The sequence below is a fragment of the Charadrius vociferus genome, unplaced genomic scaffold (assembly GCF_000708025.1).
Source record: "Charadrius vociferus isolate BGI_N301 unplaced genomic scaffold, ASM70802v2 scaffold1339, whole genome shotgun sequence".
Lineage (NCBI taxonomy): Eukaryota > Metazoa > Chordata > Aves > Charadriiformes > Charadriidae > Charadrius > Charadrius vociferus.
Window position 1 is genome coordinate 47,736 of NW_009650216.1, and position 19,206 is coordinate 66,941.

At 40.2% G+C, this 19,206-nt stretch overlaps 1 protein-coding gene across 1 annotated transcript in view; it reads right to left on the reverse strand.

Annotated features, from left to right (window-relative positions):
• Positions 1-557: 557 nt before the first annotated feature.
• The window catches only part of GMCL1 (germ cell-less, spermatogenesis associated 1), a 19,302-nt gene continuing 653 nt past the window's right edge, over positions 558-19,206 (reverse strand). Inside the window, exons 2-14 of the mRNA XM_009892972.1 lie at positions 18,773-18,896; positions 15,884-15,980; positions 14,980-15,077; positions 14,375-14,487; positions 13,645-13,710; positions 13,383-13,467; positions 13,066-13,156; positions 12,417-12,557; positions 7,981-8,050; positions 3,164-3,239; positions 2,124-2,269; positions 1,838-1,925; positions 558-686 (exon numbers count right to left, since the gene is read on the reverse strand). Of these exons, the coding sequence (XP_009891274.1) occupies positions 558-686; positions 1,838-1,925; positions 2,124-2,269; positions 3,164-3,239; positions 7,981-8,050; positions 12,417-12,557; positions 13,066-13,156; positions 13,383-13,467; positions 13,645-13,710; positions 14,375-14,487; positions 14,980-15,077; positions 15,884-15,980; positions 18,773-18,896 (1,324 nt within the window). The remainder of the gene's footprint in view (positions 687-1,837; positions 1,926-2,123; positions 2,270-3,163; positions 3,240-7,980; positions 8,051-12,416; positions 12,558-13,065; positions 13,157-13,382; positions 13,468-13,644; positions 13,711-14,374; positions 14,488-14,979; positions 15,078-15,883; positions 15,981-18,772; positions 18,897-19,206) is intronic.

The following is a 19,206-nucleotide window of genomic DNA, read 5'->3' on the forward strand; positions in this document are numbered from 1 at the left end:
TGGAAAGTCTGTACAGTTAAATAACTAACAAAAGTTGACAGGCAACATTTACACAGATGTATTTGGCCCTAATGGAAAAGGGCCACAAAAGTGAGCAGAATATGGATCTGGTATTTACAGATCAGTTATTAAAAAACAAAAAACAAACCCAAAACCACACCAACAAAAAGCACACGTCCCACAAGGTGTGCTCAGAATCTGACAGGTAAGTTTGTAAGATGTCATTCACACAAACTCCCTATTTCCAATTTGGCTCAGTTTTTGCCCAGAAAAATAAAAGCGTAACATTTCTCAAACACGGAATGGCTACGGGCTGAAGATGCAGAACAGAAATAATAATAATAATAATAATAAAAAAAGGGATAACTAGTTTTGGCGAATATAATTTCTGATCTTCTCTTCAGATATGCATAGGAGTATACTAAGGCCATATGTATATATATTTGCTACAGTGTAAGGCCTTTTTTGTTGTCGAAGCTCTGTGCGTCAGCAGGGCATGTAACTTGAAGCAGGCATACGGAGTTATAGAAGTGCTACTATATTCCACGGAAGAGGTCTCAGGTTTCCGAATGATCCGGCAGCGCCTCACTGTCAGCCTTCTTCTCCGGTGACGTGTACAAGAAGTTACAGCAGATATAGAGCGGGAAGATCAGGAGTCTGCTGTCCAAATTCATCACTACCTCCTCCTGTAAAGCAAACGCAGCAGACGTGCATAGTAAGCGACACTGTTGGAGGGAAGTACACCAAAAAGCACAAAAGTTTGATCCTAATAGTCATTCTAAACATTTTAATTACTATGTATTAAAAAGCAGAAGATAAAGTCAAGATAGTAATTCACCTTAACCAGATGTTTGATAGTATTAACACCGATAAGATATTCTCAAAACACTCATAACCCTTTGACCCAGTTCCACCAACCCTTCTGTGTCAAAGATAACAGAACCAGAAGAAACGGCTGAGCAAACTTTACCTTCAAGTACGCTGGAGAGAAAGGGAGACTTTTCTGCCACTACCAGTTTCAGGAGATTTAACCACCCAGACAATCCATAACAGTCTTCACTTTAAAGCACATTACAGTTTCTTGGTAGGAATTTTTCAGTTTTACTCTAGGAACTGGGTTTGGGGTAGCAAAATTGAAACTTTATCCTATAGTAAGGATGGCACTTACAAGGAAAAGTTCTCCATGCACTCGCCATCTACCTATCGCTGCTGACTAGGACTTAAGAAACTTGGTGATCAAGTCTTTCACATTCCCTACTAAATTCTTCTGTCCCAGACAGGTGGAAATGGGCACGTTCGCTTAAGAAAACTCCACTTCTCTTTAAGGCTTTTATTTATTATTTTAGGAGACTAATAAATAGCACCCTGAACAATACACAGACATTCTCTTAGCTCTTCAGCTTACAATACATGAGAGCCTTCAAACAAACTCCAAATTTGCCTCTAAATAAGCAGGAGTCTGATGGCCTGTATATGGTCTGCATTATTCAGACGAGTAACCTCAGCAGCGCTGGAAGTCTGGGCTCTGGGCAAGCCTCAAACCAGGACACTGTTGCGCAGCAGAACACCGCATGAGCAGCAGACAGCTTCAGCAGCACTACGGGAATGAATTTCACTATTATCAACGCTAATGAAATCCAAGCTATCCTACTCTAGTTACACTTCACAAATCAGCTTAATCTTCCACTACCTATAAAAGAAACGCTTGAAATTCCACATCAGCAATAACAACAAGCAGAACAACTTCTCTTCAAAAGCACTGTTGACTTCTCGGCATTTTTTTCATGCCTTGGACTCCACCACTCAAGTTCAACGGCTCAAAACTCCACAAACGTACCTGGTCCTTCTCAAGGGTCAGGATCCGATATCCCGTCGTTCTACTGCAAATAATTTTCCCATTGCTATCAAAAGAGGCGAGACGTAACCTATGGATAACACAACAGTCACATCCCATAACTTATTTTTCCAGTGCAAAGAGTGTCTCCCAAGGAGACAGAATCACATTTTCAAACATAACTAACTTGGTGGCAACAAAATTTAATGCCAGCACAGATGGAAAGACTTCATTACGGGAAGACATTTTAGTACATCCCACAGGGTCTGCCTTCTCGGTTACCGTTTACCTGAAGGCTATGTTCCTCCGAGGCTGCAGACTGACCGATCCGCTGCACGGCTGATTCAGCGTATTCCGTTTGAAAATGATGTAACGATTTGTATAAGTAACAAGAAGGTCAAAGCCAAAGTTGAACCCAGTCCACCGCCAGCAGTACTGAAGAACATGAGTGAAAAAAAAAAACCAACCAAACTCAAACAAACCAGGCTGAGTATTGGCTACAACACGAACCATAAGCGCTATCTCTCCAACAAATCGAATTTGGGAATCGGATTCTCGGCTACGGAGATGTATGGTGGATTCAAGGATCCTTGCCAACACCTATTTGAAGCATAAGACATCTCGGTAGGCAACTTTAGCAGCCAGCCCTGGCGGACAGCTGATACACAGGACAAGCTTACTATCAGCTGCCTCCCAAACGTACAAAAATACCTTTAACACCAGTGGATCGAAAATACTTCTGCATTCCAGTAACTAGTGCTGTATTTCTAAGAAGCACTTAACTACAGGTCCCATTCACGTGCAAAGCACTCCTTGCAGTGACACGTCCTTGGGTTAAGCGACCGCAGCAGGAAAACATTCCTGTTTCCTGTTTTTTCACAAGACCTGTTACCTCAAGACACACACGCGTATATGGAACACACAGGGCTTCTGGCTGGGACTATTACACATTTGATCGAGAAAGCTTCCTTTTCCAGTTAAAAAAAAAAAAAGACGTCAGCGATCAGCGCTGTATTTTAACTGCAAGTATTTTGCAAGTCTCAAATGACCAGTCACAGCTACATTCCTTCCTTTCACACACTAGAAGTTTTTCCAAACATCAGCTTTCTTCCAGCACAAGAGCGGAGTTAAAACACTGAATCCCTTATTTACTGTAAAGACAGCAAGTGTCTTCATCCTTCTGGGGAGAACAAAAGAATTTCCTTAATGTACCATCTCCATTACATCTTTTTCATGCAGTTTGACAATTAAGACCCACATGTCGTGAAAATAGCTAACATGTCTAAGACACGTTAGCTGCGCACAGACTTCGCCACATGCCATACTTACATCACCGTCCTTTGCAAGTTTTCGACCACACCTCATGCTGTTTGCTTCCAGTTCCTCTTTATCTATTTCTTGAGGCCTACAAAAAAAGAGGCGTCTTTAAGGACACTTGAAGAGCTCTGTATGGTACTTTACCGTGGGAAAGATGAACAGACCTGAGTGAAGTGACCCTTCTTTGCGCAGAGGTCAGGCTAGTGACCTCCCAGGATCCCTTCCAACCCAAATTTATCCCACGAACATCCAATTACTCTACAAAACCGCAGTACAAACCTCAGTGAGGCAGGACTTTTACAAAAGAACCTTCTAGATAAGAAAATAATAGCTGTTGCAATGAAATACTTTCTCTAATCCTCCTTAAAAAAAAAAAACAACCCGAAATCCTTTTCGAACGCAGTAGCCCCGACTCATCAGGTACAAACATAAATGAGTGCTACTGCAAGGAGCAGCTGCAGAACTCCGCAGAACAGCCGTGCTACGAAGGAGCGCCCACAGAGACATCGTGAAAGATTTCTCAAGAGGCTGGTTATGCAACTTGTCTAAAAATTTTACCCGCAGCCATCACGAAGTGCCATAAGCCTCTCGGATTCTCTCATTCTATACCAATGTGAACTTGTTTCACCCAACAGTTTCCACTGGCACTTCAACACGTAGAAAAATCTTGCCGAGCCAGCGTAAGTCAAATCAGTCCCAGTTTTCCAGAGGTATGTTACTCACTTAACTTTAGGCACGATTACATCATTAACCAAATAAGCAACCACTGCCAGAAAGTCATCAAGTTACACTGAGGACAAACGCTTAAAGTGAGTATTATAAATCATAATGAAAGGCAACCCCCACACGCAAGTGAAATTATAAACCTGCAATATCAAACAATATACTTCAAGCTATATCAGCCAGAAGAAACGCAGCGTCTGTTCTCTTCCTACTGTACACACACCACAGGAATTTTTGGCAATAGCTTTTATGAACAAACTCAGTCTGTGGTCTTTTCACCCCCCGTTTCTGTGAAAACCAATCCTGGAAGATTAAGTATTTTATGAATAAGTTAAGGAAATAAGCTAATCGTGTTAACCAAATTCATCCAAGAACCTCCCGTGTGCTTTTTCCACATCTTCTAGCTGAACTGGTTATGTAGCTGACCTAAATTCAGTAATGGTGATAAAAGATTTATTTTGGTTTAATTAGTGACAAATTTCACAAACATTAGCACATAATGTTCAGACAGACATTAGTATTCCGACCTCCCAGTTCCTCCAGCAGCCCCAGAAGATGCAAAACTTCCAGCTTTAACCACTTACACTGCCCTACCATATGCCTAGTGAATAGTCAAGTTACTCTATTTTGTTCTTAAACACTGCCAAAGAGACTATTAGAGTAGAAACGATCCCAGTCATGGGCTCGAAAGATCTGTCTTGCATCTGCCACAGAACAAATGTTTAATTAAAAAAAGAAAAAAGTGATCCACTTCAGCACAAGAAGTAAACCTTGAGCAGCTACAGTTCAAAGTCATAAACTCCAGTATTACACTAAAAAATTCTCAAATTCTGAAGAGTGAATAAAACGTTTAGTCCTTTTAAATGCAAACTACATAAAGTAGAAGAGAAACATTTTCTTCTCCTCTCTAAAGTTATCAAAAGAGCAAACCACATTGCACATTTCAAAGCAACGTAATTTCCCTGTTGGCAGCCCTAGAATAAGCAGGTGCAATTATGCGGTGCACCAGGTGGGGTATGAACATAGAGCCTTACTTCAGCTCACTGGGACTCAGACTTCACATTTCAATCAGCTTACTAAGTCTGCACCCTTATCTCTGCCTTATTTCTGCCTTAAAAAGGCAGAAAACGAGTTAAGGTACTGATACAGGCAGTGAGCGCAAAAGGAAGGGCAGCGATCTGGATAAAAGGATGATCTTATAAAATCCTAATTCTTTTCTTTCAGCTACAGGTTGGTCGAACGTCCAGAATATTTGCTTTAACGCAAAGGGACAGTTGCACGTCTTGCCTTCTAAGCCATGAGTTATGAACCACAGGCATCTCGCTGTGGGGTGGCAGTGCAGCTGGCCAGGAGAAGACAGACAAGTGATCTCAGGACTTCAAGTAACATTTATCTTCTTCTTTTACCTTCTATCTTTATCTTCTTCTCTCCAGAGGTCGCGTGCTATGGGCTAGCGACATTACAACTGCACAGCACTGCCGGGAAGCACTCCACGCACACATGCGCAACCCCCCACCATCTCCCTCCCACACAACTCCAGAGAACACTATGTTCAAAGACAATTAGTCCATTATTGACTGTTAAACAAACAGGAACCTGCATGCCACCTTGAACCATTAAGTTTGTAACCTACTAAAGTCAGAAGCTAAGACATACTGAGAAGAAACACTACATCTCACCTGCTTCTTACCATTGCCGTTGATGAAAGCCCTTGGCAACCAATGCCAGAATAAGATTTGGGCAAACAGAAGCCTATTGTTTAGTAAAACTTTCTCTGCCTGAGATTTTCAGTTTTAGCTGCCTTAAAAAAATTTTTAAAAATCCCATACTGCAAAAGAGAAAAATAGACAAGCACAAAAAACATGGAAAAATACTCTGCTCGTTCCAAGAGTCACTGAAACCATCAGCACTGCAGCTGAACATGGAAGTTGCTCATTTTAAGAGCTGGTGTGATCTCCATCATCTTCACTTCAGTTTTGTATGAGAGCTTATTTTTCACAAGCATGGATGTGTGATGGCTGACAATTAAAATACTCTCACTGCATTACAGTGAGCTACCAAAAGACATTCAAAAATAAGCAAATACACGGTCTTATCTTGTGTCAGAATCGTGATGACTATGTTAATACTCACTTTCATATTAACTGTGGTTCCCATACGAGCTAGAAGGTAGCGCACAATGTACGACCTACTGTTAGATACATCAATGATCACATTATAAGAAAAGTCTTCCCAAGAAAAGAATAGCATCAGAAACAAGCTACGACCACTCAACATTAATCTTTAGGAGCTGAAATGATGAGATTTACAATTACGTGCTTTACTTCTACCTTCTCCTAAAGCAGTGCAACTGACAAAAAGAACCAATATTTAAAGATCTTGACTTTTATTAAGAATAAAGTCAGAGTTTTGGGGGCTCTTTTTTTTTTTTTACACTATTACATGACAATATCAAAAGGAAGTAATCAAAGAAATATTTCCTATATAATACACAATTAAGCCATGGAAGCCACCGCCACAGGGTGTTGGGGCTAAAGCATAAGAACTCAACGTGTTTAAGAACAGGTCTATTGGTGGTTGGTTGTTCAATAACGATCCAGCCAAAACCTCCAACTGGAAAATCCTGAACTACTGACTGCCAGAGAAATACATCAAGAGCACACTCACTCTTCACTTGAAATGAAGACGGGAGATTTGTAACCCTACCGCTGAATGCCGCCACGGACTGCACGGCCTCTGGTTCAAATCAGGACAGTGGTTCTTATGCTTTTCAGATTGCAGTTACTAAGTGAAGGCTACCATTGCAACCGAACGTGCTCATCTTCAGAATGGCAAATGCCGGCCTAACGGAACTGATGGAAGAAAATAAAGTTGTTGGTTTATTGGGTTTTGAAAGGTAACAAACATTTTGCAGCTTCCTTATTGTCTGCAAAGCACACCAAGAACTAGGAGAGAAGACAAAGGCAGGAACAACGCCCGCAATCACATTTTGCCAGTTTCGGTATTTGGAAAAAGATTAAGGGAGTTGGCAAAGTCCCTTAAAAAAAAAAAAGCAAGCAGAAGGAAGGGAAACAGTTTGTGATCACACGCACACACGTAACATACATTAAAGCAACATGCCTCGCTGCTCAAGCCACTACCACCGATAACACTTGTTAAGCACAGGCTCAAGAAACCCAACCACGTGTTACATAGACAGACAGCGGTGAGGGCGTTACACAAAGTACAGCTACATGCAGGTCTTTGAAAGGGCACAGAAACACGGCAGCTGTCACGGAACTTCCTCGAAGGCAATGAAATGCCAACACAGCACAGCGCATGGTCTAGGAAGGAGAAAAGATAGGATATAAAATAGGAGGATTAAGGAGAGAACAGCGTCTTAGCAGCGGAGAAGGATGCCCTGCCTGGGAGGAGATGGAGGTGCTGGCAGCGGAGAGAGCTATCACGCACAAACACTGGGCAGGGGAAAGGCTGTGAAATTAGAAGGGAATGAGGCGACCAGGTCACAGGATGCCAAGCCCTGCTGGGTGCTGGGCCCTCGCTCGCTGCCTGGGAGGCTAGGCTGGGAGAGGCAGGAACAAAGGTTAGTGCGCAGTTATCCCCGCAGAAACAAAAACCGACAAACTGCCTTCGGTACCAATACAGTTAGTCCCATTGCACCACCACCTCTTGCCCACCTAGCCCAGGGAGAAAGGGAGCAGGACAGAAAACGCTTCTTCTCCATACGCTGTACTTTTCCTAAAGTCGTCCTTAAAACAGAAGGCTATTAAGTTACTCTTTCACAGCCTCAACACGTTATTTCAAGGCAACGTACCAGTGAGGAGCATTAACCAACATAAAAGAACATACAGAACATCCCTCCCCAGTGTTTACCTCTGGTGGCGCTGTACAAGTGCTCTGGAGTTCTACTGTTTAAAGGACAGGAGATCAGCCAGCCCAAGGGAACAGACAGCTCCCCTGAGAACAACGGAGTTCAAAACCACTGAAGTATGCTTTAACCCCTCTCTTCTCAATGTAAACTCCAAAACTTAATCATGGCAGAATTTATATGACAGGAAGGTTTCTAATTTAAGAAAGAAAGGAAGGAAAGCCTGTAATATACCTACCCAATATCATTGTCTTGTTCTGCTCTGAGCATGGCAAACCACTGCTGTTTGTAAACAGAGGACAGCCATTCTAAAATTAAAGAAAAAAAAAAGCTTGGTGTTGTCTTTGGAGTGGGGAAGGAGGATGTTCACAAACATTTGAAATATAAAAAATAAAATTACATTGAAATAATAAGGTTACACTTAGGAACTGTGGAGAATAACTGGCCTATGCGAACCCACCACCTCATACTGCACTTGTGTTACTCATCTCCAGGCCACAGCTACAGAAGAAGCGGTACAGATAAAAATCAACAACCAACACTAAGTAACTCAGGAGTATATTCATCTTATCAAGCATTTACCACTGCCAGAAGTGATGCAACTCAACATATTTTTCTCGGCGCGCAAAGTTCTGTTAAGCCAAGGAGCTTGTTAACAAGCTCTTGGGAAAAGATGCTTTTTTCTGAATCCCCAACAGAATTCTACACAATTTAAACAAGAAGAAAACAGAATCAAAGGATAAAGGAAACAGAGGCTTATCACGGATATGGTAAAAACAAACAGAAACTGTCCCCTACCAAGAATAAACATAAATCATGTCTTCATCTGAGAACACCATAAAGATTTTATCAGCTGTATTAATTTAACAGTTGCAACCAAGAGATAAAACAGAACAAAACCTAATAGCTTGTAAGTAAGTTACACAAAAGGGATCACAAGCACCCAAAAGCACAGTATGTAAGTTCTTCTTAGTCAAGATAACGAACAGGGGCAAGTACGCAAGGTCACGCACGAGAACAAACTCCATGGAGGAATGGATGGGATGGAAGGAACAGTGAGAACCACTGGTACCACTACAACAAAACAGGTAGTTGATGAAGATGATAGAAGGGAGAAGCAGCGAGATCACAGTGCTGAGATGGCCTTAGAAGTCCCAGATGCCAAACCTGAAACCAGCCCTCGCCCTCCTAATTCTAGAGTTAAGATTCAGACTGTGATAGGACCAAAATGGAAATTAATCAAAGCACAACAGAAAGCATAAAAATGATTAATGAAAACTACATAGGTAACGAGCAGAGAATGGATGTGCTACAAGGAAAAAAATACACAAATGAAAAAATCAGGAGCTATAAAGCAGAACAACGAACACTTCGCTTGCAGACAGACACATAATGTATTTCTGTCTCACATCTTTTCTATGCAAACAAGAACAGGCTCTCTGTTGTGAACTGCTAATATAGTACTACAGTTTTCTCCTGCAGGTCCTATGCACATACAGGGCATTAAAACTATTCAAGATGATTTCCTTCTTTACCTCCCTGAGAACAATTTCATCTAGAACAATCTAAAAGGCTTACACTACAATACGAACTACCCAGCAAATTCCAAGTTTGTAGAGTCTCTTGGGTACAACGCGATCACCTCAAATACTGGATGCTGGCAGCCAATAATCTGTTCAAAAGTGCACCAATAATATTTATCTAAGCCTCCTTTTAAATGACAAGCAAGAGTTCCTGATCGTAATACAGCTTTTGGCTACAAACTGGCATTAACAGATCACAAGGGCTATCAAGTATTAAACTCTAACAGCACTTCATTACACACACAGAGGTCTCCACATTATGCTCTTCTTCCCTCCCTGCTCTTCCAGCTCTCTTGGAATTCAGGCTTTTTAGTTATTCTTTTTTTTTTTAATTCATAAACAGTGGTAGAGCGTAAACATCAGATACTCTTTCTGCAGTCACCACGCACTCAAAAATTGTCATCACACTACCTTTCCCACTGTAGGACTACAAAGCAACCGAGCCTATTTCAGCATTTATCGCAGCTTATGAACTGTTACATCTGTGAAAGAGCAAACAGTTTGTTCTCTAATACCTTGAGAACTATGAGAAAATTGCATTCTTTTTCAATAAGCACAAGCAAATCAGCCTCGAAGTTGCAATTAATCTTGTAATAATTTAAGAAACATTCTTCCTCTGACGTACCAAGATAGAAGGCTTTTGGGTTTGAGCACAGACACACAATCTATCCACTGAAGAACACTAAGGAAAGGCTGCCCAGCACAGTTCTGGTAAGCGATAACAGCAGCAACATTAAGAGAAGAAAAGCAAGTGTAGTACTGGCAAATTTCTGGTTTGCAACATCTCACATGCTGACAAAGCCACTTCACAAGGAAATAATCCACAGTTCTCCTGTGCCATCATTAAGTTAAGGATTTAAAGGGTCATTCAGCCAAAGTTATCTTATTTTTTATTACACAATGAAGATGCCTTTGCACTTTGATTATAATCTGTACCAGTATCAATCTGAAATAACATGGATTATATTTACTTTATACATCACTTAAGTATATAAAATACCACATATCAAAGATCAGATCTGTTCTTCCGGGATTTTTATGCATAACATAAAATTTTATTGCTTGCTCGAGGTCAAGAACTGCCTCACCTACTGGACATAACCGACCAGATCATTCACCCAAACTGCACCTCAGCTTGCCGCAGCACTCTAACACACTGCCTCCACCTGCTGTTCAAAGAACACTTTTAAATAGACGTTTTGAGCACAGGATAACCGAGTTCCTTCATATTTTACTTTGTCAGAACTAGTGCAGAAGACAGTCTCTTCTCCATCTATTAAAGTATGAATTTAAACCAGAACTGGGGGTAGGGAAAGCCAGTACATTTAAGCAGCAGTAATTGTCCACTTTCACTCAAGAGACTGAAAGATTTCTAGTAAGATTTCTAGATAGGACCATACCCCTTCCCGACAGGTACCCCCTATCATAGAGAGTCACAATTCAGCTCCTGAAACCTGCACTCTTCAAACATTTCAAAGCGCGAGAAGGAGGCGCTCAAGGTTATTCAGCGACAAAGAGCAACGAAACCATTATTTCTGGCAGAGACAGGACACAGCAGTGCAGGAAAGACAAACTGAGCAGTGATGCTCACTGTCTTAATGGCAGGAAAAGTGTTATTAAAGCATCTAACAATTTGATCGGGCTAGCAGGCTTCAAAGGAAATATCCCGACAGGTCTGTTTTGGCATTGTATCATCACTGTGTTGACATCTATGGCAGCATGAAGGAAAAAGCCAATGCGAGATGAAAAAAAATAATTTTAATTTTACAGGAAGATAGTAGTGTAACTCAAAGACAGGTTAAATATTTACATATGGCCAGAGGCCAAAGCGAACCCCAAGGCTGCAAGTATGGACAGATGACAAGAACACAGATGTCAAGAAGTTACAAATAAGAGTGCTAAACAGCTCAATAAAAGCAGTCTTAATTGACATTTGGCAATTGCACCTATAAATAAGACATCACAGACACACAGATGAATGGTTATAGTGTGGACAGATACTAAAAAAACCCATCAAGGCTGTGTACATGTGAGCTAGGAAAAAAAAAAAGCTGTCAGAGTTAAGATGCAAAATTCAATGCTAATATTCAACTATGAACAGGGAACACTGAACAGAGTGAAACACGGAGCAAGGATACCAAGAGCCAAATTCAAAGGCAGAGCATGAGAAGTCCAAACACTGCTACAAAAGAACACAATTAACTCTGGGGAGGGAGAAAAATAAAGAAGTGGAAAAAGAAGGAGGGGTGGGTGTTTCAGATGATAAAAGCTATGAAAGACAGCAGAAAAACATTTTCAAGTGAGAGCCCAACTCATTTTCAGTCTTATTCATCTATCAGCAGCCAGGTTTACACAACTTCCAAGCACAGAACAAAGCCTATCTGTGAACTCGGACTTCAGCAGCAAAATGAGAATGGGGCTTTTTATTTTTCAGTGACAATGTAATGTTACTAACAACAATCTATAATAATATTAAATGGCATTTCACTCTATGGGCTTCAAAAAGCACCACGACCTAGAATGAGGATGTATTTTTATGGAAGTCAAAATGCAAATAAAAGGACAAGAGCGGAATACTTAAATATCTTACCTCCTCCAAAAACACCCTAAATATCTCTTAATAAATAACACTTGTCTTTGAAGATGGGGCAAGGATTCACAGCACCTTATGCTTTCGGTTTTCATCTTCAGGTATTATTCCAAATACTATCAAAAACTACCCAGCTCTTTTTAGAAAGATAATGGCTACAAAACAGTTGAGTCCCAGCAAGTTTAGGTCTCTTAAGAGGAAAAGGTTTTTTGCATGTCTGGGGCTCTGGGGTCACTTAAACACTATGTATTGACTATAGAGTGTTTTGATAAACTGACTGATCAACAAAATGCTTAACACACCTACGTGTGTGCCTTTTAAGATTTTTATGCATGTAAATTTAATATTCAACTTCTGCTGAATTTCAGCCACAATTCTAACATTGGAGATGAACACGTGAGCAATAAGACCAGTAAACGCACCTAGATATTCCCCAATTCCACTTGGGTAAGACAGACTAGAAAAGGTACGCAGAACTCGATCAGCCAAGTACTCACTCACCTGAGGGTATCAAGGAGTCTCTCTCAACAATTCTGGCTGATGCCAAGTCACTGATGATATACTGTAATCTCAAGTGTGCGAACACCGAGAGGAACGCACTCCCCTGTTCTGACTCCAGGAATGCAATGTCACCCTCAAAATCTGCAAGACAGAGCACTGGTATTACAATTTATGTTCCTGAATATTTTCCAGACCTATTTATATTTGAGATCGAGTTTTAACTTATTGATCAGAGAAAGTTATTATGGAGAGGCAAATCATGTTTTGCAAGTAAAATTAAGAAATCACTTACTTTCAAATCCTTTCAGCAAAAACGTTAGACCAAACTCTTCCTCTTTTGAAATACGCTAGTGCCTTCTAGTGAGAAGGCAACAAAAGCTTATCCTAACTGAACAATAGCAAAAGCAACAAAGCAAAAATAGCAACCATGCATGCTCACTTGAAAACACATGGACAAAACGGTGAAAAAGCTATGTGCTCACTTGAAAATATTTGGCAAAACAGGGTAAAAAGCTATCACTGTTGAGACCAGGGACTGTTGGCAGTTAAGCCTCCCCAGAGAAAACGCGAAAAAGTTTGGAAGTAGAGGAAGACTATCGTATTTTCCTTCTAATCTTCCACAATCCAAGGCAGTGCGAATTAATCTTACCTTTCCTACGCTTGGCAAACCAGGCATCAGCTTCGGTTAAGAGTTGTTTCAAAGACCCGTTCCAAGAAGGCACTAGCTGAAGGAACATCCACTAGGTAAAATAAACAAACTCTAGTGAGTTAATTGAAGGAGTTTTCAAACAAGTAACATGTGCATTATTAAAGTGACATTTTCATAACATATTCATTCCCACAGAGTTTCTGATACTCTATTAAATACTTCCAGTAAATACCGAAAAGGCTAAAATTTTCATCACGTTACAAATCAACTACTACTCAGGAGTTCAGCCTCATTCATAAAGCCCCTTTGCTAAGTACCTTTTTGAGAGCAGTATACACGTCCATTTCCACTTGCATTACAAATAGGTTAGAAGAGCTAATCAGCTGTTTCATGACGTTTATGCTGAAAAAATAAGAAAAAAGAAAAATCAGAAGATTGACAGATGAGACAGTATAGCCAAAAGCAAGCAAGCAAGCTAGGTAACAAGCAACCATCAATAGCCTAGAACGTTATTTGTAGCGAGCTATATACTTTGGAAGAAGTTGTACTTCATCGCTCAATGTTAACTGAAGCCTGTACCTGAGTTCTTTGAAGAGTTCAACACTCTGGTGAGTCATCAGGTTATTCAAGAGCCATTCAAGGCACCTAGATTAAAAGCAAGGAATTAGTACGTTATTTTCTTATAATACGTTAACGTTAACATTCCTGCAAGAGTTGCTCAGGCTCACAAAGCCCGATTACGTACCATGTGATATTGAAATACCACTTTAATCAGAAACATGAATGCGTAAAAACATGAAAAAGTTACTTCAAAACCATGAAGTTTACCATGAAACTTTCCAAATTTTTCTGTAACTCTTAAATTTGTATTTAGTTTCTCTCAAAGTACAGCGAAAGCTAAATTCAAAGTCCTATTAGTGCCAGAAAAAGCTCTGAGCAGACTAATTCACAGCATAAGGAAGCAGTTAGCACTAACCTCAACATTCTGCTCCCAAATGTGTAATTAGCCCTCCTAATTAAGATAAAGTTAAGCTTAAGTTCTAAATATTTAAGCAGCTTTGTGATAAAACAGTCAATGACCACAAGTATTATTTCGTTGTCATGCTGACGACCAAATATATTGCCTTTACTAATGTACTTTAGTAAATTTAAGGTAATTGATTATAGTAGAAACTCAAAAACTAAACAGGACAAGCACAGCCCAAGTCAGACAGCCTAAAAAAAATTAACTTGGGCATTATATTGCTGTTTGTAAGTTGATACTTTTAATTAACAATGTACAAAGCAGCTTGGAGAAAGTAATTCTTACTTTTTCTTCACAGAGTCTAACCCGTATGTCCCCGCTGAATTATAATAACCACACACAGTTTTTGCTTTAATGGTTTCCTTCATTGTTTCACCACATTGCTGGATTAAGCCATCCTGTGGGGAAGAAAAAAAACCCACAAATATTCAAAGTTTTAATTTCCCAACAGGAAAAGTCAGAGATTTTGCAGTTCCCACAAATTTTCATGCCTGAACAATTACCAAAAGTCACGTGTGCTACAGTGCCCTGCGCTATGCCATCCAGAAAATTTAAACCAACGCTCCTCAGAAAAATAGATTCTTCTTAAGACTACCTCACATGAAAGAAAAGCTTAATGAATACCTTCAGGGTAGAACAAATGAGCTGTTAAAACATATTTTAATCTACTTCTAGATATGATTCTCAAAGCAGCACTTAATATTACAACTGACTCTTAGTCATAGCATTTTTAAATAAAACCAGTGCGTTATGTTTGGGGTTTCTCCCCCACCTAGACTGAAAAGATGATTCATTTCTCTGGGTGAAACAATAGGTGTGTGTGAGTATATCGTGAACTGTTATCTTTATCTGGAAAGAAACCATAAAAATATTGCATATTTATTACTTACAAGTTGCAGCATGGAGGCTGCTGCTAAAAGTGCAACTACTCGACTGGGTTTTATTAACACATCGTCTCTATACAGTGAGCCAAAAGCCACCTGTAGAGCTGAAAAGAGTACAAGTGTCAAACAAAGACAGGACACTGAGGATGGATAACTAAAAGAATCTGTAAACACAACCAAACCACTCAAGTGCATACATTCTCTACAATCTTACTTGCTCTGGATAAAAAGCCCAAAAGTTCTGGATTTACCAGCCCAAGCACACACATAAACACAGAACACTGCATTAACCAATAAAATGTAGTCCTTTTCACTATTTCACTTTTCATCTTAAAACAGCTACCAAGTCATGCCACAGAGCGACGTGCAAAGCAGTAAAACTAGATAAAAAGCTAAACCTCATCATCCTTCTCTGCAATCGACCTCTAGCATAATGTTGAGATATTGCTACGATGTTCCAAGTTTCTCTGCAATTTTTCTGAAAAACACTATTTCTTCATTCTGCAGAGCTTGGAACCATAGCAAAACGTCCTGCCAACTCACATCAGTCCCCTGTAAGCACTCCACTCGGTAGCGTTTCAGGACCAGACAGATGAAGATGTGATTCATGCTCTAAGCCTCGGGTCTCCACAAGCATTGCGGACATTGATCTCAAGAGCCCCGTTGCCAAAACAACAGGACAAGTGGCTGCTTTGCAGCTGCGCTTCCCAACTCAGAGGTACAAGTATGAATTCAACTCTACGGGTGACCCGAGTTAAGTGCAAAACTAAATGAGCAGAGAACTCATTCTCTCAAGATTCTTATTTACTAGTTTGAAAATTATTTTAAAAAAAACCCACAGGTTTTTTTTGGCAGGTTCAACTTAAGCTCTACCTCCAGAGTTTACGTAAAATAAAAGGTTACCACTTACCTTCTATATCAATATTTTGGTCAGGAATCTCCAACTCGATGACGTTCATGCTAGACTCTTTCCAAGATCCACTGAACATGCTGGAAAAGTAGCCTGACTGTATGAGGGAAGATGAGAGAAAAAGAACTCAAGTAAGAGATTTCATTCAAATTAGAACTGTCAAAAGCAGCACACGGAATGAAAAATCGTTAATATTTACCTTTATGCAGAACAAAATGTATTAAGGGAACTTTTCACAAGCTAAAACATTCTGACACACTTGAGAAAGGGCTAATTGTAGTTGCTCTATTTCTGAAAGTGAAAATGCGTATAAAAAATTTGGACTACATGCCTGTAATCAGAGCAAGTAAAGAGCTTTAAAGGGCCAGAAAAGCCATATAAGCTCTTTTCCTACAAACCACACCACCAATGGGGATATAATTAGTCCACAAACTAAGTCCTTAATGTTACTGGTGGACAACAAATCCTGCAGGCATTAAGCAATGCCAGTTTGGGTACCAGCAGAGAAAAAAAAAAAAGCATGCAAGACATACAAATTAATGTATAAGATTGTAGTCTCATACCAAGGACACATACACATACACCATTTATGTAAATATACCTTTTATTATAAAGTGTAAGGCATATAAAACTAGAATTTGATAGGATTCCATCCAAATGAAGTGAAATATACTGCTCTACTAGGATTCATGCTTTTCCTTCTCAGCAGCAGATGTGCCCATTATGAGATGCTATCACTCACTGAAGTTTACCTGAGAGATCAAAAAAATAAAGTCTATTTGTACAGGACCATATTCCCTGACCTCTTAACTCAGCATTTCAACTCAGGGCAGCAAACGACATAAAAACCAATTTTTATTTTATTTGATTATGTAAGTACTTCTGTACCTTCAGCATATCCCCTAACTATGATGATATACAACACACTACTCTCAAAGCCAGAACCTTATTCAGTTTACCAATTCTCATGAGGCTACCTAAGCTTGGCCACGTAGATCAACTCCTCAATTTCATGGGAAATTATCATTTTAGTAAACAGCATCAGAAAACGGATATCCTCCATTACTCAGATCTGCCATTCACGGGCAGAGCAGGACCTTACTGTCGTTTATCAAACTAACTGCAGTAACTTGAGAGATCAGGAAACAGAAACATTCAGACTGAGATAGTCTGCTCAACAAGGCAGAGGAGTCCCCATTTCACTGAGAGTTATTTTTAACCTCCAAAAATATTTTACCTACAGTAACATAATGCCAATGATAGAGCGCAAATTGAAACAGAAACCTGACTTATGAGCATGGTTAACTTATCTCACAAGAACATCACTTGTACAACAAGGGCTCTACAGAAGAAATTTGCAGTTTGCAAAGTCTGCTAAAAAGCATCCTGAGAAGCAATTTATCGTTCAGTTTTAGTCATCAACCCACACTAAGCTTTAAGGACTAGCTTCACGAACTTGAGACGTAGCAACAACAGAATCACAATGACGATTAAAAACATCGTCACCAACAACAGTCTAAGGACGAACCTACAACGTACCCACTCTGTTCATGCTGCACAACATAACTGTCGAACCCACTTATATCCTCCCTTTATTACACGGAGTCAAAAGCCAGCAGATAAGTACAGCTGTGTCTGCCAGCTGTCCCCCCTGGTCACACACTCACTGTTCTACCCAGAGATGGCTGCCACTGGTCAGTCCTGAGCTATACACAAATGACATTCCTGCCCTCATTTTATGCTTATTAAAGGGTTCTAACACATGTAAAATAAAAGGCTTTTCCTTACAAGAAAGCAACGAAATTTCCCCTCACTGTGACCAATGCAAGTAACTGCTATGCCTACGCTGGAGTCATGGCATTAACGTAACAAAAAAAAAAGTCAAGAATTCACTTCTACCATCATTTGTTATACCAGAGAAACTGCATTCAACCTGCTGAGCATCTCATAGCGACATCTTCATCTTGTAACACGTACAACTGCTTGGTGTTTGACTACAGCTAACAAAGAAGTGCACGCATTTTCAGGTATAGTACCTGACATTACTTTCTCTTCTCGCTTCAAATAAATTGCTTCCAAGGTTAGACTCCCACTTTAAAGTTAACGGCACAACTGAATGAGACATTTCAAGACAAAGCCATCGTCTCTCCCCCACTTCTGTCACGTGAAAAGTAATAAAGAGAACAGGCAGTAAAGACAACCTCTTCACTCCCAAAACACAAGAGGTAGCACAAAGAACTTCACCTTAATACAAACCCAAGATAAAATGCTTGTAGAAACAGCCTCTTTTTTGTAGGTATGCACTACGATTTATTCCTTTTTAGAGCTGCGCATCCCTTCCTCATGCAGCAGGAAGAAAGCCTTCATCCAAGGATGAGGGCTGCATAACAAATACAGAGACCCAGCTCCAGCCATTTCACTTCAGGCACCTACATTCGAGCCCCAGTGAACAGTAAAACTGAACCGGGTTACCAAGTGCTTCACAAATCCATTCTGGAAGCACTTTCTTTGCTCTGCAATGATATTAACATCGCAGGAAACTCTCAGTCATTTGTTCAGGAAACAAGAACATACTCTCAGGACATCAAAAGACAATTTTCACAACTGTTTTCACAAAGGATGTGCTAAGGTTAAGACAAGCAGATTAAAAAAATCCAATGGCAAGAGACAGAGCTAAACAAACTTTTCAAACACAAAGCTACATCTACGCTTCCTAACATTACTATCAAAAGTACAACACAAGTTGGTTAACTACTTGCATCCACAGAAAGAGTGGTAAGTCTGAAGTATAAGGAAAAAAAAAGAAAAGAAAAATACCTCAAGTCACACTTAACATTTACCAAATATTCTTTTATTAAAAATAGTTTCCATTGTGAGGAAGCCACTTACCTGACACAAATATATCTTATGCAAGTTCCACTCTTCTCCCAGAGCACAAATTTTGATGTCGCTGTTCTCCCCATTCAAAAACAGAGTCTGATAAATATACTTAGAAGTGCTTTTCAATTTTTTCCTATACAAAAAGGCAAACAGAGACACACTCCTTCAAATTATTCTGTTAGAGAAGGCACACTACGCATAAAGTACTCAGCAGAGGTTTTTATCTCCCCATAACGGACTGACCGCCCCGCCGTGACTTCCCCACTCCCTTCCCCTCTGGTTGACTGCAGCTGGGACGTTTCCGAAGCAAACCAGAAGCGACCCCCGCCCCAGGCCCACCACCCGCCTCACACCAAAACCCTTCTCCCTCCATTCCCCATCCCCCACACACCTTCTCCCTGCACGACAGGCCCCCAAGCTCGGTCCCCGAGTATCCCAACCCC